A 22,658-nucleotide genomic window follows, 5' to 3' on the forward strand; every position below is an offset into this window, starting at 1 on the left:
AGTAAAACCTTAAGAGGAAAACCAGGAAGGACTGGGATATTAAGATAGATAGATAGATAGAAAGAAAGAAAGATAGATAGATAGATAGATAGATAGATAGATAGATAGATAGAAGATAGATAAACACAGGGTTTTAACCACTGTTTTGTGACCATGTCCCTCCACACAGCAGGTAATGGAAGCTTGGATACTAGGCCATAAGGCCCTCCTCATTGCAGAGGGATCCCACCCACCCCATACCCTTAAGGAAGAAATTCTGAAGAATCTGAACTGACTGGCTTTGCTGGGTTTTCCTGCCCAGTCCCACACTGGGTCATTCACCTTCTCACCAATCACATGTCACATTCAACACAGTATCTATGCTTCAGTCACAACTATGCAACAATTCTTGTAAATCCAGGCAACAAAATCTCCATAAGGAGAGGATCAAAAGACCTTCCAGAGAGCTAAATGCACAAGCGTTCCTGGAGGCCACAGCTCTGCAAACGTCTCAGCCTTTGCCTCTCTTTTGCTGCATTCTTTGTAAACTCCTCCTATAAACTGACAGACCTGTTTCCCCAAGCTCCGCAAGCTGCTCAAGTAACTTCACCAAGCCCAAGGAGAGATTCTGGGATCCCCAGTTAAGAGGGAGGGAGTCAGAAGCACAGGTAAAACAACAGGGGCTTGTGTTGGGCATCTGAGGCTGGCGGGGAGGGGCCTTGAGCCCTCAGCCTGTGGCATGTGATGCTGCATCCAGGGACCCGGAGTCAGAACAGACTTGGACTAGAGCATACCCAGCTGGTGTCTGCAGCAGAACTGACTCCTTGCTGCGTGGCTTAGGGAATTCCCTGCACATTCTGAGGTCACAGAAGCAACCTGTGCTGTGAGTGTGTAGTAGGAGAACTGAAGCTGAGCTCCTCCTTCGCATTATAGGGACAAAAGAAGTTTCTGTGACCTTGTGCCAATGTGACCTCTCTTTTTAGCCTTCTCCAGGGTTCCCCCAGTAACCAGATCTTCAGGCTGGTGATTCCTGGTTCCTAGCACCGCTTTCTTGTATCCACGAATGGCCATGACTGGCTGGAGCTGCCTGGTGACAGGAGCAGGAGGGTTTCTGGGTCAGAGGATCGTCCACCTGCTGGTCCAGGAGAAGGGGCTGCAGGAGATCAGGATCCTGGACAAGGTCTTCCAGCCAGAAGTGAAGGAGGAATTTTCAAGTAAGTGAACGCGAGCCTTGGGTGTTGAGGCTCCACTGTGTTCACAACTCCCATGCTCATGAGGATTTCTGACTTGGCACTCACTGTGCACACCTGCAAGGACCAACAGCCTGGAGGTCTCAGCAGTGGGTCCCTGCCTCTCTCCCAACTGCCCTGGGTTCCGCTTGTTTCTGTTTTGCTTTTGCGGTTCACACAGCGTTTGTAGGGAAGGCAAAATAAAGGGAAGTGAAGGTAGAACTGAGTGTGTGTGTGTGTGTGTGTGTAAGACAGAGAGAGAGACAGAGACAGAGACAGAGACAGAGAGAGAAATTAGAGAGAGCACACAAGTGCATAATGCAGAGCCAGACCCAGACTGAGAGACAGAACAGCCTGGATGCGCCTGCCCTGGATTCCTTGTGCATGTCTTTCTGTCCATTTCTCTGCTCCTCTGCACCACAAGAAAGGGACTTCAGAAGTGGCTGGAGCAGCTCACCATTCCTTTCCCAACTTGCTGCCCTGGGGCAAAGCCAGGAGCTGGCTGGCTGGTGACTTCTCCACATGTCCCCTTCTAGAACCTCTACATAACAACTCTGTGGGGAACATAGCAAGGGGCGATTACCCATCTGGATAATGAGGACTTCGAGGTCCAGGCAGACAGGGGGCCTTGCATGAGGCCCCCTGGTTGATGAGGAGCACAGCTCAGACTAGAACCCCAGCACATGGCCCTGGGACTGCCTCCTGGCAAAGTGAATCTTCAGTCTCTCCCGTGGCGCTGCTGGTTGCCACAAACCAGTTTCCTATCTCTCTCTCTCTCCAGCCCCTAGGCTCTGGCTGTCCATGTGTAGCCACTGGCTGCCCTGAGACCCCTGCACTGCACGCACATAGCTCCCTGCATGTAGACTCACTTGCTCCTGGGAAGAACCCTAGGAGGGGAAACATCCTCCCCTAAGATGGGACAGACACAGAGAAGTACATGAACTTAGGCAAGTTCCCATAGCTAGAAGATGGACTGCAGCGCTGGTGGTTCTGCTGCAGCCGGACTAATAGCCTCTCCCTGGGCCTCCTTCTACCTCCGGTTCACACCTGAAGAGCAATTGCTAACTCAGTCTGCATGAACCACTTCCCAAGTGCCCAGTGCTGGGAGAAGAAGGGAGCTCTGGCTCCATCAGCAACACACCCAAAGTGCCCGCTCCTGAACTCCCCAGGTTCCTGGAATGCATGGGGTGAGGCCCATTTCTCTTTGAGCCAGTGTCTGAAGTCAGCACAGCAAGGGAGGAGGGCTCAGAGGTGGAGACCATCAGAGAGAACCCACTCCCAGGAGTCCCAGCTCCTTCCTGCAGCCTCTTCCCTATCTTCCTTGTCTTCAGGACCTGCCCGGAGACTCCTGACAATGGAAAGGGGCTGGATGTAGACAGAATTCATTGGCTCCTAGAGAGAAGAACTGGCTGTGGTTGCATCCCAACTCGGATGCAACCTGAGTTTGCATCCCTGAGTCTGCTCCCTGAGTTTGTCCTTCTCCATTTCTCTCTCACTGTCATTCTTCTTGATTTTAGCTTTAACAATTTTTATTAACATTAGGGCTCGCACATCTTATGGGGTACAGTGCCATGTTTCAACGCATGTGTACAGCATACACTGATCTCATCAGGAAAGTATAGCATTTTCATTGCCTTTTTTTATTTATAAAAGGAACTTTCCAAGTCCTCTCTTCCAGCTCTTTATACAATATTTAATACATTGGTATGAACTGTTTGCCCCCACTGGGCTGTGGAACACTACAACTTGTTCATTGCCTCTGTGTTTCGGCACCCATTATCCAATCTCCCTATATCCCTACCCCTTATCCTTCCCAGCCTCGAGGAATCAGTCTGACGCTTTCAATTTCCACAAATAAGACAGGACATATGATATTCATCATTGGATCACACTTATCACTTAAAATAATAACCTTCAATTCCATCGATTTTGCCACAAATGTCGCGATGTCATTCTTATGCTTAATAATCCCTTGTACGTTTATACATGTTTTCTTTATCCATTCATCCATGAATGATGGACACATGTCTTGTCTGTCATGAATTGTACTGTAAGGAACACTGGAATGCAGTTATCCTTGATACACTGATCTCATTTCCTTCAGCTCTCTGCCCAGAAGTGGGATAGCTGAGTCATTTGCTAGATCTGCTTTTAGTTTGTTGAGGAAACTCCATCCTTTTCTCCATAATAACTGCACTAATTTACCTTCTACCAAGAGTGTATAGGGTTTCATTTTCCCTATAGCCTTGCCAACATTTGTTATTTTCTGTCTCTTCGATTTAGTGATTACTTGAGTGGGATGATATTTCACTGGGGCTTTTATTTGCATTTTCCTGATGGTTAATAATATTGAGCATTTGCCTCATGCATTTGTTGATCATTTGTTTATCTTCTTTGGAGAAACATAAGCTCAGAATCTTTTGTCTATTTCATAACTGGACTGTTTGGTGCTTTGTGTTGAGTTTTTTGAGTTACTCATGTATTCTGTATATTAATCCTTTCTCAAGTGAAGAGTTTGAAAATATTTTCTGCTATATATACTGCTGGTTCCCTCTTCACTCTGTTGATTGTTTCCTATGCTTTGTGGATGCTGCTTAGTTTGTTATAAGCCCACGTGACGGTTTTTGTTGCCTGTGCTTTTTGGGGTCACACTTGAAACATAGTTGCCGGGACCAATGTCTGCAAGTATTCCCTTACAATGCTTCTAGCAGTGGTTGTTACAGGTCTTACATTTAGATCTTTGACCCGATATGATTTGACTTTTGCATAAGGTGAGATATAGCACCTAGTTTCTTGATTCTGCCTATGAATATCCAGTTGCTCTGCCACTGCTTAGTGAAGACGCTGTCCTTCCTCCAATGTATGCTTTCGCTGCCTTTTTGAAAATCAGTTGCCTATATATACTTGTATCTCTGGGTTCTCTATTCTGTCCCATTCATCGACGTATGTTTTCTTCAAGCAAATGCATATTATTTTGGCCACAGTGATTTTCTAGTATGTTTTGAAGTCAGTTAGCGTGATGCTCACAGCTTTGTTTCTTTCCTTCAGGATTGTTCTGGCTTTTCCGGGACTTTTAAGCTTTCATATGAATTTGAGAATATTTTTCCTTTTTTGAGCTCTATGCAAAATGTTGTCGTTGGTATTTTGATGAGGACTGCACTGAATCTGTAAACTGCTACACACAGTATGCACAACTTACGCATTAATTCTCAGGGCCAACACTGTACTGCAGCAGTTTAGGCTGCCGCTTGAAAACCAGCACCCCACATCAGATTCCTGACTCAGGTCCCAGCTACGTGCTTTCTATTCAGCGTCCTGTTTTGCTCCTGATAAAGCAGAAGAAGAGGGCCCAGTATTTGGCCCCTGCCACCTAAGTGGGAGACCAGGACGGAGTTCCTGACTTCTGGCTTCAGCTTGGCCCAGACCTGAGTGTTGTGGCCATTGGAGAAGTGAACCAACAGATGAACGTTCTCTCTCTCTCTTTCTCTCTGCCTTTCTTTTTTTTTAAGATTTTCTTTATTTATTTGAGAGGTAGTGTTACAGACAGTGAGAGGGAGAGACAGAGAGAAAGGTCTTCCAGCCACTGGTTCACTCCCCAAATGGCCGCAACAGCTTGAGCTATGCCGATCCAAAGCCAGGAGCCAGGAGCTTCTTCTGGGTCTCCCACGTGGGTGCAGGGGCCCAAGGACTTGGGCCATCCTCCACTGCTTTCCCAGGCCACACCAGAGAGCTGGATGGGAAGAGGAGCAGCCAGGACTAGAACCAGCGCTTATATGGGATGCCAGCGCCGCAAGCAGAAGATCAATCTACTGTGCCACAGTGCCAGGCCCTCTCTCTGCCTTTAGAACAATTAAATATTTTTTTAAAAGTAATATTTTCTTCCAATCCAAAAACATAGGATGTCTTCCAATTTCTCTTTTTTAAAATGTCTTTCACTAGTGCTTTATAATATTCATTGTAGAGATCTTTCACATTCTTGTTTAATTTTATTCCAAGGGATTTTATTTATTTTTGTAACTGTAGTGAAGCAGATTTCTCTTATATTTCTTCCTCAGTATTTTTGCTATTGGTGTATAAAAATGCTATTGTCTTATGTGTATTGATTTTGTGTCCTACAATTTTATTGAAGTGGCTTATCATTACTAACAGTCTTTTGATGGCTTTTCTTTTTTTAAAGATTTATTTATTTATTTACTTGAAAGTCTGAGTTACACTGAGAGAGAAGGAAAGGCAGAGAGAGAAAGAGAGAGAGAGAGAGAGAGAGAGATCTGAACCATACCTGCACCCCTGGTACAAATTCAAGGTGATCAAAGTGAATTGTCTTTTTGTATGTGCTGTTGGATTCAATCTACTAGTATTTTGTTGAGAACTTTAGCATCTGTATTCATCACAGATACTGGTCTATACATTTTGTTACCATTGTGACCTTGTCCAGTTTGAGGATCAAGGTAATGCTGGCTTGTAAAATGAGTTTGCTAGGATTCCTGCCCTTTGATTTTTTTAACTAGTTCAACAAGAATTTGCATTAGTTCTTCCTTCATAGTTGGGTGGAAACCAACTATTAATATAATAGCTAGGTGTGAAACAATCGAGTCCTGTCCTTTTGTTCTTGAGAAACTTCTTATCATTCATTCATCCCCTTACTAATTGTTGGTCCTTTTAGGTTTCTATTTCTCCATGGTCCTATTTTGGAAAGTTCTATACACCAGACATGTGGCCATTTCTTCTAGGTTTTTCAGTTTGATGGTATATACTCGTTCATTCTCTTCCTATTCCTCTGCCTTAATTGTCAATGTCAGTTAAATAGATTCACCCTTACTCTGCCTCAGAAAAGCTGATTCTAAACAGCCAGTCCTACATGTGAGATGTAGGGAAAGTGAGCGATGGTCAGAGGCAGGCAGGCAGGTTCAAGTCTGCACTACAAGCACGACCTTGGTCTGTCTCATCCTCAGTCCCCTCACCACTAAGGGCTAATCAAAATAACTATAGCCTTAAACAGGCACAATAAGCCCCATCATGCTTGCTCCTTTCCTCTCAGCCTGTATCCTCTGAGTACCAGGACTTGTCCAGAGGAGGTCTGAAATGAACATGTTGGGTATCTCCTCTGCTGCCAACACTGTAACCCTGCTTAGGTCCTCCTTGTCTGAGCTTTCCATGGACATTCTGCATAGTCTCAGGATCACCTTGCTTCTCTTACACCCCCAGACCAGTCCATTTGACATTCTGAAGCCAAAGTTAACTTCCTACCTGCCAACTGTACCTCTACTTTTCCTCCTATTCCAAATAAACATGCAATTTCCTACTCCCCACAGAGTTAAATTCAGATTCTTTCCTCTTACATCCCACTCTGTACACCACCTCCTCTCCTTAATTAATTTAATGAATTTCCCCTCACTCTATTTAATGACATTTATGTTCCAGCCACACTTAGCTCCCTGCTCAGATTTCTTTTCTGGAATGACATGGAGTGGAAACAGATGCTTGCTCATACCCATGCTGCACATCCAAATTTCTGTGTCTTTGTTGACTTGTACCAAGTGTGTTTGAGTGTGGGGGTGGAGAATGAGACCCCTGAGCACCATACCTCCACTGTAACTGTCCTTGAAGACCTAGGGAAATGCCACCTTTACCAGGAAGCTTCTTGCACAGTCCAGAGAGCTTCCCAATGACCTGCCTTCTGCTCACACAGAGCTCCAGAACAAGACCAAGCTGACCATGCTGGAAGGAGACATTCTGGATGAACAGTGCCTCAACACAGCCTGCCAGGGCGTCTCTGCTGTCATCCACACTGCCTCTGTCATTGACGTCACAGGTGTCATTCACCAAGACACCATTATAGATGTCAATCTGAAAGGTAAGGGTAGCCTGGGGAGAAGATGGAGCAGGTGAGAAGGTGAGGGAGAGAAATGGGACAGGAAAGGAAGAGAATCTCCCATGTTGGGCACCTATAGTGCTCTGGAACAGGTGCCTTTGCTTCTCACTCCCAACTGAAAGAGCTCAAGACTGTTATCCTCAGTGTTTTAGATGAGGATACTAGGGCTGAGAGAGAGCAAGTGATGTGGCAGTGCCTCCAGATGGTAAATAAGAGAGTGAGACTGCCAACTGACATCTATCTGGCCCAAGGACCAGAAATGCTCTTCTTTTACTGTGACAACCAAAGTTAATATAAAGCCAACCCTAGCACTTGAAATCCAACCATCCCATGCCCTCCCACGTCCTCTAGGCCAGAACCAAACTTTGAAGGTGCTTCCTTGGCCATCCTTTTAGCCCTTCTGTGGGGAATCAGAGGACGCTGCCAGGATTTCCTTTCCACATTAAGATGTGCTCTGGGATCTCTTGTTGTGGCACAGCAGGTTAAGCTGCCAATTACAACACCAACATCCTATGTCACAATGCCACTTCGAGTCCCTGCTGCTCTACTTCTGATCCAGCTCCTTGCTAATGCACCTAGGAAGGCAACTGATGGTGGTCCAAATATCTTGTCCCCTGTGACCCTGTGGGAGACCTGGATGGAGTTTGAGGCTTCCAACTTTGACAATTGGAGATTGAACCAGTGGATGGAAGATGTGTGTGTGTGTGTGTCACTCTGCCTTTCAAATAGGTAAGTCTAAAACAACAAAAACAAAGAAAATAAACTGCCCTCAAGAGAACTGGCAAGCCAGTCCACAGAGGTCCACCAGGACAGAACGAAACAACATGTGTCTTCCTATAACATTTCCTTAACCACAGCTTCCTACTGCCCCACGGAGGAGCTAAGCAGCTCTAACCAGGTCCTCAAAGACACACTCATTAGACCATCAGCCAAAAAGCCTTGGAGTTTCTCTCTGAAGTGTGGCTTCCCAACTGACTTGAAATCTAGACACAAAACCCAAGCTCACAGCTGTTGACATCATCCCTTTATCCCCTGGAAACCAACTCTTCATTTGATCACTTTTTTAAAGATTTATTTATTTACTTGAAAGTCAGAGTTACACAGAGAGAAAAGGAGAGGCAGAGAGAGAAAAAGAGGTCTTCTATCTGCTGGTTTACTCCCAAATTGGCCCCACCTACCGGAGCTGTGCCGATCCGAAGCCAGGAGCCGGGAGCTTCTTCCAGGTCTCCCACGTGGATGCAGGGGCCCAAGGTCTTGGGCCATCTTTACTGCCCTCCCAGGCCATAGCAGAGAGCTGGATCAGAAGTGGAGCAGCCAGGTCTCCAATCAGTGCCCATATGGTATGTTGGCACTTCAGGCCAGGGTGTTAACCCTCTGCGCCACAGCACTGACCCCTCTTCATTTGATCTTAGCCAAAAAGCTGAGACATAGTGGAAACTGCTTTCAAGCACCACAATCAGTCAAACGCTGGCCCTCTGTCCTCCCTGCCTCGACCTCCAAATTTCCTCTACTCACTGACTCCGGCTCTAGAGCAACTAAGCGCTTGAGGGCTTAGCACCAGCTAGCAAAGGTCCCATGCTGGTATATGCTTAACAACACCACTAGCTGCTCCCACACCATGAGGACTGCACAAGGAGACCACTTTTCAGGGTTTTGTCACTGCTGTCCACAGCTCCCCATTTAGGGGATGAGAAAAGGAAGAGAAAACAATGACAGTCACTTTGCTATACCAATTAGCACTGCCGCCTGAGAAAATATTTTACAATGATGGCCATTTCCACCCTAGGTAAACCAGTCCCAAGAAGAAAAATTGAAATGGGTGTCTCTCTCTAGAAAATCCTATTGCATGATCTTGAGGGAGCAGAGGCGCCACACCACATTCATACATGTGACCACACACACAGACACACACACATACATGAAGAATGACCCTTTGGCCCAAATGTCCTTCTTCTTCAAGGGTAGGTTCAGCTGTGAGCTTCATTCTGCACAGCCACAGGGATGCCACATCACCCTCCCATTACATGGATCACCAGCAGGGGGCGAAAGCTTCCAACCACCTGGCTCAAAAGAGAGGCCAGTGCAGTGCTCTGGGTACTATGTAATAGGAAAGTTTATCACCCCCAGTGTCCACAAAGAGGTCCACAGGGCCATAGCCAAAATTAGGCGCCAACTTTTCAGGGAACACACAAACACAGTCTGAGCCTCCAGCATCATCCCACAATCCATGAACCCTTTCTGCAGGGACCCAAAGAACGGTCCTGGTGACCAAGTGTTCACTGGTCTATGAGAAAAACACAATCACTTGAAGTCCATTGAAGAGTGTGTGTCACCAGTGCACAGTGGGGTGGGTGTGTTTGTGATGGGAATCAGGCAGTGTCCTTGGGTGGCTGAAGGTCAGGATGCTCCGTAATCGGAAAGTGGGGCCTTCTGATTTGCTGGATTTGGAGCAACAGGACTTCAAGAGATGCTAGGAATGATAAATGAGGTTTTTCTGGATGCCCTCACTTGGATACATATAAACTGGCAATGCTACATTTTTCCAAAATTAAAATATACCAAAATATTAACACAAACACACATACAAACAGGGAAATGAAAAACAAGTCTAGAAATCCATGCTCTGCACAGTGCCCATGTAGTTCTCAGGTTTGGGGAGTTCCCGTGGCTGCAGAATGGACACATCACATCCACAATCCAGGAATGACATCCTCTGGAATTAGAACAACAAGCTCCCTCACTGGGTGTGGACAGGGAGTGAATGTGACCACAAGAGTCAGAGCACTTGGGTTTATTTCCTGATAACGACAGCTCGTTCCCCATGGCAGGTACCCAGCTCCTGTTGCAGGCCTGTGTCCAAGCCAGTGTGCCGATCTTCATCTACACCAGCTCATTGGTAGTAGCTGGACCCAACTCGTACAAGGAGATCATCAGGAATGGCCACGAGGCAGAACACCACGAAAGTACATGGTCTGATCCATACACATACAGCAAAAAGTTGGCTGAGAAGTCAGTGCTGGCAGCCAATGGGTACACTCTTAAAAATGGCGGCACCTTGTACACTTGTGCCTTAAGGCCCATGTACATCTATGGGGAAAGAAGCCCTAACACTAGTAGTATTATGCATGAGTCCCTGAAGAACAAAGGGATCCTGATAAGTACCGGCAAGTTCTCCACAGTCAACCCAGTCTATGTGGGCAACGTGGCATGGGCTCACATTCTGGCCGCGAGGGCACTACGGGACCCCAAGAAGGCCCCAAGCATCCGAGGACAGTTCTACTACATCTCAGATGACACCCCTCACCAGAGCTATGACAACCTCAACTACACCCTGAGCCAAAAGTGGGGCCTCTGCCTGGATCCCAGACCGAGCCTCCCGCTACCTCTGCAGTACTGGCTCAGCTTCCTGCTGGAAGCAGTGAGCTTCCTGTTGACCCCAATTTACAAATATAGACCCCCCTTCAACCGCTACTTGGTGACATTATCCAACAGTGTGTTCACCTTCTCCTACAAGAAAGCTCAGCAAGATCTGGGGTATGAGCCCCTCTTCAGTTGGGAGGAAGCCAAGCAGAGGACCATGGAGTGGATTGGTTCCCTGGTGGAACAGCACAGGGAGACCCTGAAGACCAAGACCCAGTGATCTGAGGACGTCAGGAACGTGCACGTGCTCTTCTGTGGCCAGGTCTGCACGGTGTGCCCCTCTGACTCCATCATATAGTAGCATGCACACAACCCGGGTCCTTCTGCCCCCTTTCACTCAGTGGCTGACTTGCTGTCCTCCTCTGGCCATCACAAACCTTCCCAGTCAACCCCAATCTGAAGCTCAATGACTTCACCACGCAGCACAGGACACGCAAGCTGATTTGCTTCAGCTGCTTTTCCAAAGTCTCAGATGCTGGTTCTCGATGAATGGGGTCCTTTTCGACAACACAGCTTAGCCTATTAATTTGATTTCCATCTTATTGCCAAAGCATTGCTTTTATAATCAAACTACTAATCCTATACATGGCTTAATGAAAAGAACAATAAATGATTTACGCCTCAGGTGGAACAGATGTGGTTTCTGTGACATGCACTTGCCCATTTTCCTGGCCATTATCAGCAATGGCATGCCCCACGAAAGAAGAGGAGCTGGGAACTGCAGTGGGCAGAGTGGGGACAGGTCAGGAGCGGGGAGCTAAGACCTACTAGGCTTCCTCATGATCTCCATGACTGACATGCATGTCCCCATTTTGCCCTGGTTGCAAATCCCTTCTATTTCCCCTGTTCTTGGTGAGGTTCATCAGCTGGTTGCTGGGCCAGTTCACCAAGGAGACTGCCTGAAAGCCCCATTTTGCCTGAATCACGCAGATGGACTGGGGTGTGTCATGGAGCAGCACAGCTTGGGAGCAGAGAGCACTGATCTTCAGGAACCCCCACTTCATGGGACGCTTCCTCTTGCAGATTTATATGCCCTATGTTCTTTGGACCCGGAGAATCTCTGGGCATGTGTGTGGGAGCATCTGGGAACTCGCCTTCCTTACGTAATAGCCCCGGGCAGGAGAGGGACAGCAAGGAAGCTCCCAGCCTCCAGCTCCAATGACAGCAACTTGACGTTCTCTTCACACACCAGCACAGACACGTTGGCCCAATTGCTGTGTCATAACCTGGAATTGTGACCTTCCCACTCACACAATTTAGCCACCACATGAATTCCCAGGAGAAATCAGAACAGAGTAGTAAATTCCCTTAATAATTGACCAGCCACTCACACAACATGGAGCTGTGTCTTTCTCCACAGTTCCAACGTCAGTCTCCCCGTTCTCCTTGCTCCTCCTCCCATCCTGTTCCCCACACATCCTCTGCCTCCATCCTTTCCTCCCCTCATCCTTCCTCCCCACCGTCCTCCTCCCCACTGCCTTCCCGCACTTCTCCCTTCCCAAGCAAAGACGAAGCCGCTCAAGGCACAGTGAGGACTTGCATGAGGACATCCTCGTTCATGGGTCAGAGAACTGATGCAAGCTGAAGCCCTGTCAGGCCCACAGGACAGGGGCCACCAGAGGCAGAGGTGAAGGCGGCGGTGGGGGTCAGGGTGTGGGGAGGGCAAACGGGCTCCCTCCAGACCCAGTGCTGCCTGTCCTGCCTTTGGTATCACCACAACGACACAAGTCCTCCACCCTATCAGGGTCACTCCTTTCACCCTTAATGTCCAGTAAAGTATGTAGGGGGCTACTATTTAGGATGAATTCCTGCACTAGGTCACAGAGCAAAGCAAAATGGTGCCACACTTGCAGAAATGTCATACTTCCAACCCACTACCAGGGTGTTTATCTGATCTATGGGGAAATCACAAACAGGTAGACAAAATAAATAAATAAAAAATAACCTAAAATAGATAAACTAAAATCCTCAAAGATCAGACTGAGCTAGTTTGACAAGGAAAGTTATCTCTGTTTTATCTTCTAAGCAGAGTAACCTGGAAACAATAAATATACTTTTGGTCCCTGAGTTTCCTTTCCAGACTTTCTGTGACTATAAACCAATCTTGTGGGACCTGCATTGTGGTGTAGTAGGTTAAGCCACAGCCTGCAGCGCCAACGCCCTATAAGGATGTCGGTTGGAGTCCTGGCTGCTCTGCTCTAACCCAGCTCTCTTCTAACACACCTGGGACAGCAATGTAAGATAGTTCAAGTGCCTGGACCTCTGCATCCATGTGGGAGACAAGGTAGAAACTCCTGGTTCCTGGTTTTTGCTTGGCCCAGACTGGCCACTGCAGCCATCTGGGGAGTAAACCAGTGGATGGAAGATTCTCTCTCTCTCTCTCTCTCTCTCCCCATCCATCCATCCCTTTGACCTCATCCAGACTTGACAATTGTGAACACTGGGAAAATGAACCAGTGGACGGAAGTGTCTTCTCTCTCTCTCTTTCTCCCCTTCTCTCTGTAACTCTGACTTTCAATAAATAAAATAAATATTAAGAAGAGAAAAAGAAAACCATTTTGGATGCTCAGGGCTTCACAACTTTAAATCTGTTTATAGAATTATAAGTTGTTCAATGCTAGAGTCACAGATAAAGACCAATGAAGACCTTAAAATTGGGGGCTGGCACTATGGTATACAAGGTTAAACCTCCACTTACAGTTCCAGTATCCCATATGGGCACTGGTTCAAGTCCCGGCTGCTCCACTTCTGATCCAACTCCCTGTTAATGTGCTGGGAAAGCAGCAGAGGATGAAGGTGGTGGATCCTGGGACAAGGCCTCCACCCTCTGGGCTGGCATTGTGGCAGTGGCTGATCTGAAGCCTACTATGTCGGCATCCCACATCAGAGTGCTGGTTCAAATTCCAGATGTTCCACTTCTAATTAGTTCCTGTTAATGTGCCTGGCAAAGCAGCAGAAGATGGTCCCAACTACTGGGGCCCATGCCATCCATGTGGGAGACCTAGATGGAGTTCCACAGTCCTGGATTCATCCTGGCTGAGTCTGGTCAGTGTGGTCAGTGAGGGAATGAACCAGATGTTGGGAAATTCTCTTTCACTCTGTTGTTCATTTCCTCTCTCTGTCACTCTGACTTTCACATTGTATATGTGTATGTGTACATATACACATACCTACATGTATATGTATATATATATATATGCATGTTTATACTTTTTTAAATAAAAAGACCATCACTCTCATTGATAGCCTAGAGAATTCCCACACCTGTTCTCATAGGAAAGAGAAGGGTACTGTTTCCACAGGGCAAGGAGGACTGAGCAAAGAAGAGACTGGATCAGCTGGGGCTCTTGACTCAATACTCATTGAGACCTTCTCTGCTCTAGCCAGGTGCTCCACGCTGCTGCACACAAGCCTGGGGCACTGCCCAGAATACGCCTCACAAGACAACAAGGACTGGGAAACTCAGAAGGAGCCCATCCTGCCTGGACTCTCCTTCCCTTCCCCTGCCTGGGACCCTCTGCACAGTGTGGGATCCAAAGGAAGCACAGCTAAACATGCAGCCAGGGTCAGTGCCATGTCCATGAGCACAGAGGATGGAGCTGAGCTGAAGGCACTGGGGCAGCTACACAGCAGGGGGTATTGGGGCAGCCAAGGGTGGGCTATAAGGCAGGGGACTAAACTGGATGAGCAGCAGAGGGCAGAGAGGCTGAGTGCACAGGTGGCATGGGAGGAGGCCAAAGGGAAGTGAGCAGGCTGCTCATCCAGGGAGGCAGAGGATACTGGAGACAGTGAGTAGCGTAGGCACCACACCCAGCAAGGACACACAGGAGAGATCTTGCAGGGCCACACTGGGGCTGGGGAGTGCACCATGATCACCACTGGCAGAAAACACAACAGAAAGGCCAATTTTAGGGTGAAGATCAGTCTGCGTAGACCAGAGAGCACAGGAACCTGAGAGCAGTGGAAGATGCACGTGGAAACACAAGAACACAAATCTGTGAACCTGGGGTCTCTGAGAAGGTACTCTTCCTCCTTCCTGTTCTCATCTCAGAATAGAAATCCTATGCCCTTCCTAAAAACCATATAACATTCAATTAATTCACATTTAAGATGCCCCAATCTTCTCTGAAAAGTTGGATTTGTAAGGGATAAGAGAATGTCTCCTTTAGCAAGGGATATTGACAGGCTAGGAAACCGGACATTGCATTTTTCAAAATGCAATGGTAAACCAGTGAAGATTCTTGCTTAGTTCTCCTTGGAAGACAATTTGGAAAGCAGCATGAAGTGAGGATTGAAAGAGATTCAGAGGACATTTCAAGAACCTAAGCAAGAAAAGAAGGCCTGATTCGTGAAGTGCTCATAAAATGGAATGCAGAGGCAGCTGAGACAAGCCGGAGAATGGATATGACTTTAGGAAAGCTGAGTGCCTTGTGGTCACAGCACTGCCACGCACCCACTTGCTCAGGCCAGAAACCTGAATTGAATCCCTACTCCACCTCCAAACTGTCGTTCAGTCCTGTCTAGCTTACCTCTGAAATACTTCTTAAATGTGTCTTCTTCCTTAGATGTCTCGCACCGTCTAAGAGAGCTGCATCACAGATGTCAGTCTTGCTTTAGGCCTCAATATTCCTTGCCTCATCCCTCAGGAAGGCCATGAAATACATTCTTGGCAGTATTGTCAGAGCTGTCTCTCCAAACTGACACCTGACCCTGCTGTTCCTTCTGAAAACCAGTCACTGGAGGATGATGCATTGCCATTTCCCACAGTACTTCTTAAATGTAATGGGACTGATGAGAAATTTAAAGTCAGTCCACTCTTTTATCATGCCTCTAGCTTCCACACAAGGACAATCGGCACCACCAGCTGACCTTGCACATCATCCTGTGGCTACACAAAGCAGTTGGGCAGCCCCTACCCAGAGGCCCCACTCACTGAGACCCTGAGAAGTTGACAAATGGCCTTGATCACCCACCCTCATCCCCCAGAAAGTAGCTGGATGCACTTCCCTAAGCCGATCAGCCTCTTGAGCCTCCATGAAGTCCCTCACACAGCAGCTTAAACACCAACAGGCACCTCATCTCACCACCAAGAATGCTGTACTGCAGCCTCCTGTGCCCTTTGTAGCAGCTCCTCCCTCACACGACCCACAGGGAAAGATATTTGCCCCACACTCAGAGCCAGGTGCACCATCTAAGAGAGCTGCATCACAGATGTCAGTGTATTCCTAAAATCCTGCAGCTTGGCCACTTAGATACCACAGACATCATCAATGTTGATTATAGCTGAAGAAGCTACACGAGCACTACACTGAAAAATCCTGTTGAAAGCAAAGCTAACACAACCAGCACCCTAGTGTATATCATCAGGAGAAAGTCTTATAATATATAAAGCCACCTTTATATAAAGTTGTTAGAGGCAACTGACCCAACATATGCACAAATTCCAATATAAAGATACAGGAGACATGAGAAAAAACAAAGGAACACAATGTCTCCAAAGGAACATGACTCAAACAACAGAGCCAAGGAAAAGGAAACTGAAGCTTTGCCTTAGAAAAAATCCATAAACTTAATAAGACAGGAGCATACAGACAAGTCAATGAAATTAGAAAGACGACAATATGAAAGAGAAATTTGGCAAAGAGACAGAGGTAATTTAAAGGGAATCAAACAGAAACCTCAAAACTAATGCACTCAATAAATGAAATTAAAAAAATATAATTGAGCACCTCAACAGTGGAAAAGCTTAGGCAGGAGAAAGAAGTTTTGAGCTTGAAGACTGGTCTTTTTTAAGATTTATGTATTTATTTGAAAGGCAGAGTTACATAGATAGAAGAGAGGCAGAGAAAGAGAAAGAGAGAGAGAGAGAGAGAGAGAGAGAGAGAGAGAGGTCTTCCGTCTGCTGGCTCACTCCTCAATGGCCACAATGGCTGGAGCTGTGCCGATCTGAAGCAAGGAGCCAGGAGTTTCCTCCGGGTCTTCCCATATGGGTGCAGGGGCCCAAGCAATTGGGCCATCTTCTGCTGCTTTCCCAGGCCATAGCAGAGAGCTGGATTGGAAGTGGAGCAGCCGAGACTTGAACCAGCACCCATATGGGATGCTGGCACTGCAAGTGGCGGCTTTATCCACTACGCCACAGCGCTGGCCCCTGAAGACTCGTCTTTTGAAATATCCTAGTAGGAGCTGGGGCCAGCATTGTGATGCAGTTGATTGAGTCATCACTTGCAACCCTGGTATCCCATATTGGAGTGTGGGTTTGAGTTATGGCTAGTCTGCTTCTGATCCAGCCTGGAGAGGTAGTGGAAAATGGCTAAAATACATGAGACCCCTGCTACCCATGTGAGAGACCAGAATAGAGTTCATACCTCCAGCCTTTGGCCTGGTCCAGTCCTGGCTGTGGCAGGCCTTTGGAGAGTGAACCCACAAACGGAAGATCTCTTGATCTCTCACTCCACTGTCACTCTACCTTTCCAATAAAATAAATAAATAAATCTTCTTAAAAATAAAGCCACCAAACCACAAAAATGAGCATGAGGAAAAAAGGTATATAAAACAACCAGAAAATTTAACAAAATGATTTGAGTATGCCTTTACTTATTAATAATTTTATAGATTAAATAATAATTAATTATAATATTAAATAGATTCAATTCCCCCAATTGAAAGATTTGTACTGACTGGATAAAAGAAAAGTCATAACCAGTGATATACTGCCTATGATAAACCCACTTTACCAGTAAGGAAACCCATATACTAAATGTGAAATAACTTGAAAAAATATGCATGTATAGTGAAACCAAAAACAAGTGGGAATACCATAGTTACATCAGATGAATATAGACTTTCAGTCAAAAATTGTAAAAAGAGATAATGAAGGTCTTCATATACAAATAAAGGGATTGATTCTACAAGAGGAAATAGCAATTATAAATATATACAACCCAATGCTGAAGCAGCCAATTATGTAAAGCAAACGTTATAGGGTCTAAATGGGAAACAGACTCCAACACAGGTGAGTTATGCTGCTTGGTTGAAGCCCTTGGACAAAGTCACCAACTTGGTTTTGTCTAGTGGAGTTGTAGGAGTAAAGCCATCATGGAGACCCTAGGAAGGTAGAGATACAAGCAATGTGTCACACCCCTGAAGGAAAGCTGCAGGCAATGAGCCACAAAAGCTCAGGAAAGCCAGAGCATCAGTGTGCAGCCCTAAAGAGCAGCCATGTGGGCAGAGACCAAGAGAGCTGTGGAGGCATGGAAGCGTCCACCTAGATTTCAAAGGACATCTCAGACAACCTGGAGAGAGGGGGCTCAGGCAGACACCTGCCACAAAGGTGAATCCTGTGCAGAGAGCCCAGACTAAGGCAATGCTAAGAGGAAATAGAAGCTTGGAGCTGGAACAATGAGTACCAATCAGGATATTGCCTACGGGAACCGCAGAGATGATGCTACAAACTATGAGAACCGAAGCATGACCTAAAACCAGCAAAGCCAAAGGAGTGGCACTGCCCAATTACAGTGTGCCCAGGATACTTGACATGGAGCTTTAGATGTCATATTTGCCCTGCTGGGTTTGCCTTGACTCTTCCCTTTGAAACGTCTCTGTCTAACCCTTGTATCTTGGAAGTATACAATGTCAATTTTTTTTGACAGGCAGAGTTAGTGAGAGAGAGAGAGAGAGAGAGGTCTGCCTTCCATTGGTTCACCCCCAAAATGGCCGCTACGGCCCATGCGCTGCGCCGATCCGAAGCCAGGAGCCAGGTGCTTCCTCCTGGTCTCCCATGCAGGTGCAGAGCCCAAGCACTTGGGCCATACTCCACTGCCCTCCCGGGCCACAGCAGAGAGCTAGATTGGAAGAGGAACAATCGGGACAGAATCCAGCGCCCTGATTGGGACTAGAACTCGGGGTGCCAGCACCGCAGGTGGAGGATTAGCTTAGTGAGCTACAATGCCAGCCTATAATGTCAATTTTTATTAAAATCACAGGTGGATGGAAGGGAAGAGGGAGCGGGAAAGGGGAGGGTTGCGTGCAGGAGGGAAGTTATGGGAGGGGGGAAGCCATTGTAACCCATAAGCTGTACTTTGGAAATTTATATTCATTAAATAAAAGGTTAATAAAAAAAAATCACAGGTGGAGTTTGCCTTAAGTCTTTTTTTTTTGTCTTTTTTTTTAACTTTTATTTAATGAATATAAATTTCCAGTATACAGCTTATGGATTACAATGGCTTCCCCTTCCCATAATTTCCCTCCCACCCGCAACCCTCCCCTCTCCCACTCCCTCTCCCCTTGCATTCACATTAAGATTCATTTTCAATTCTCTTTATATACAGAAGATCAATTTAGTATACATTAAGTAAAGATTTCAACAGTTTGCACCCACATAGAAACACAAAGTGAAACATATTGTTTGAGTACTAGTTATAGCATTAAATCAAAATGTACAGTACATTAAGGACAGAGATCCCACATCAGGAGCAAGCGCACAGTGGCTCCTGTTGTTGACCCAACAAATTGACACTCTAGTTTATGGCACCAGTAACCACCCTAGGCTGTCGTCATGAGTTGCCAAGGCTATGGAAGCCTTACAAGTTCCCAGACTCTGATCATATTTAGACAAGGTCATAAAAGACAGAGTGAGGATAGTAACCAATGATCCTAAGAGTGGCATTTACCAGGTCTGAACAATTATACAGCATTAAGTGGGGAAGAGGACCATCAGTACACACAGGTTGGGAGTAGAGCCATTGGTGGTAGAGTAGAGGTTATGATTACGAAGGAATGAGGCCCAAGTGCACTAGACAGGGTCTAGAACAAAGGACAGAGTCATTATTAGAGGAGCTAAGAAAGGTGCTGTCTAAGCTACAATTAAGTTTTCTGATTGAGAGGCAAATAGAACCTGATAGAAGGGGCTTGATAATAATCTGGTGGGCTTTAGGCCTTGTAAGTTAAGAGGCCCAGACCTATCTATCTCTTCACATGGGGTATATCCTAAGGGAGGTGTGAACCTCCTAGGGGAAGGCACTCTGTTGACTTTCATTACTTGGCTGGCCTGGGAGGAGAGCTGGCCAGGTAAAGGCAGGTGGCATCTCTAACAAGAAATTTACAGTTCGGCCTGCAATGTTGCTGACCCTACTTGACCATCCCCTCAGCTGCAGTGGTCACTTTGGAAGTTGGGCTGAGTGAAGGGCTTTTCAGCTTGGAGCCAATAAGATCTGTGGCTCTGACCTGGGCATCCTTCGACTCCAGGGCAGGTCCATTTCCAGTGATCCAACTCTTGGCAGAGCTGCCAGGGCTCTTCACAAGCTGACTTCTGCTGAAGCCCAGGCTTACCACATTGAAAGCCACTGCAGTGGACTGGCCTGTTGGGTCTCCTTGAGGGCAGATCACTGTACAGATCAGCCATTAATAGGCCTGCCACCCATTGCTTCTGATGCCGAGCTTTCTTTTCCTCCTGGTTTGTGTTAAAGCAGACCAGAGGATGCAAGTCAAGGGAGTGCCTATGTCCCATCTCTAATCTTCGGTGGCCTGAACTACAAGTCTATAGTCACAGGCATGTTCTGTAGTAGTTTTTCTAAGGTAGACAATGCCCATGAGGAAAATTATATTCTCACTTTAAAACTTTCTTTCCCTTTGGTCTGAAAGGGAGGGTTTTTTTTTCTACTTACTGTATACTTCGCTGATGGCGATGTGAATCTAGCTATGAGATTATTATTTAAGCTCTTATTTTGGCTATGCTATTACAGAAAAATGTTAGCCATCTCTTATAAGGTCTAAAGATTAAATTATGCGTCCTACAGATTCCTTCATAATAGAATTAGTTCCCTACCTTGAAGAGAATAGAGAAATGAAAGAACAAGTTGGGCTTAGAATAGAGAAATGAGGGAGCAAGTCCTAGATCACTTGCTGACAATAGCAATATTACATGAATACTTAGCAAACCGTTTCAACCCTTAGATAAGAACTTAATAAAACATTTACCAGAAGGTCCAATGCCTTCTATAAATTTTAAGAATCATGTATTTGAAAACACCTCTTAAATATCTAAGATGGTGTAGTTTGTTTAACCAGTAAACTTAAGCACAACCATATAAAATGTTTTTAGTTTCTTTCTACCAACAAGTTTAAAACATATGATACACAGATTCAGGTCACACAAATTAAAATGTATCTTTGATTGATTTTAGCAGCTTAAATTTATGGACAATCTTATCAAAAAGCCATTTAAAATAAAACTCTTAATAAAATTTCCCCATGTGGACATACAATATGTACGCAGATATAACATAGCATAATAGACCAATATCAAAATCCAAAATATCTGGTTGAACTAAGATTCCTTAAAATCATGACATAACATAGACCAAATTTGATCATTGTTACAAGGTGATTATTCAAGTCTTTGAAAATAAGCACATAGTTAAATAACCCATAGCTCTTAATAAAAATTCAGCTGTTTTTGAACAATTAGAATTTAACAGACATCAAGAGAACATAATAGATTACTTTAACACATTGCTCTAACAGTGCATCAGAGTTTAATTCTATGTCAAAGAGAAATTGAGCTTCCTGTGATCTTTTGCTGTGAGGTTTCCTTCATTTACCTTCTTTCATATTGGTGACCATGTTTCTGTGTTTCTGTGTGTAACACATCTTTAAGCACCTTTTGCAGGGCAGGATGAGTGGCAACAAATTCTTTCAGTTTCTGTTTGCTATGAAAAGTCTTAATTTCACCTTCATTCACAAATGAGAGCTTTGCAGGATATAATATTCTGGGCTGGCAGTTTTTCTCTCTTAGTACCTGGGCTATGTCTCGCCATTCCCTTCTAGCTTGTAGGGTTTCTGATGAGAAGTCTGCTGTGAGTCTAATTGGAGATCCTCTGAGAGTAATCTGACGATTCTCTCTTGCACCTTTTAGAATCTTTTCTTTATGTTTCACTGTGGTGAGTTTGATTATGACGTGTCGTGGTGAGGATCTCTTTTGGTCATGTTTATTAGGGGTTCTATAAGCTTCCTGTACTAAGATGCCTCTGTCCTCCAAACCTGGGAAATTTTCTGCTAGTATCTCACTGAAAATGCCTTCTAATCCTTTCTCCCTCTCCATGCCTTCAGGAACTCCTAGAACCCGAATGTTGGGTTTTTTAATAGTATCCTGTAGATTCCCGACAATATTTTTTAGATTTCTAATTTCTTCTTCTTTTCTTTGGTTTGCCTGTTTCCTTTCCTGTTCTCTGTCTTCTAAGTCTGATATTCTCTCTTCTGCTTCGCCCATTCTGTTTTTAAGGCTCTCTAATGTGTTTGTCATTTGATCTATTGAATTCTTCATTTCATTATGATTTCTCGTCACAATCACCATTTCTTGTTCCACTAGTTGTTTCATTTCATTTTGATTCCTCCTTAATATTTCACTTTCACGAGAGAGATTTTCTATCTTGTCCTTAAAGGATTTCTGTAGTTCAAGAATTTGTTTTTGAGAACTTCTTAATGTTCTTATCAATTTTTTGAGATCCGCTTCTTGTATTTCTTCTATCTCATCATCTTCATAATCTTGAGTTGGGGTGTCTTTTTCATTTGGGGGCGTCATAGTGTCTTCCTTGTTCTTGTTACCTCGGTTTTTGCGTTTGTTGTATGGCATGTTGGAGATATTTGGTTTCTTCACTGTGGTGTTTTTTTTTTTTTCTTGTTATACTATGACTCTAGATTAAGTGGACTGTCTGCTTTTGGTGGAGCCTTAGAGGCTTGAGATGGGTGTGGACTGAGAGCTGTGTTTGGTTCCTCAGGGTTGAGGGTGTGTCAAGATGACACTCCCAGGTTAGGTGTGGTAAATGTCTCTTTCTTTTGTTGATTCAAAAGGGAAGTAATTCCGCACAGCTGAATGTAATTGGAGGTAGTTAGCAGGCAAATGATATACCCACAGGAGCCAGAGATTGGAAGCTCTTTCCCAAGGACCACACAGGGAATCTCTGCTGCCCTCAGTGTGGGCTCCAATTCTCCTGCAGTCTCCCACTGGGTTGCCAAGTTAGATGCTAATCTCCAGTTATTTCACCCCTCCTCCCAGAGTCAGGTTTTTCTGCTAGGCTCAGGGCCGGTGCAGACCTGAGGTCGCCCTGCTTATGAGGTATGTCCAAAATGGCGCCTGCTCTTTGTCTTGCTCGCCCTTGAGG

At 45.6% G+C, this 22,658-nt stretch overlaps 1 protein-coding gene across 1 annotated transcript; it reads left to right on the top strand.

Annotated features, from left to right (window-relative positions):
• The first annotated feature begins 1,048 nt into the window (after nt 1-1,048).
• On the top strand, nt 1,049-10,720 carry LOC133760932 (3 beta-hydroxysteroid dehydrogenase/Delta 5-->4-isomerase type 1-like). The gene is made up of 3 exons (XM_062193513.1): nt 1,049-1,193; nt 6,898-7,062; nt 9,909-10,720. Exons 1-3 carry the CDS (start codon nt 1,049-1,051, stop codon nt 10,718-10,720), a joined length of 1,122 nt encoding a protein of 373 aa, XP_062049497.1.
• Nucleotides 10,721-22,658: the final 11,938 nt, after the last annotated feature.

The sequence above is a fragment of the Lepus europaeus genome, chromosome 5 (genome assembly GCF_033115175.1).
Source record: "Lepus europaeus isolate LE1 chromosome 5, mLepTim1.pri, whole genome shotgun sequence".
Taxonomy (NCBI): Eukaryota; Metazoa; Chordata; class Mammalia; order Lagomorpha; family Leporidae; genus Lepus; species Lepus europaeus.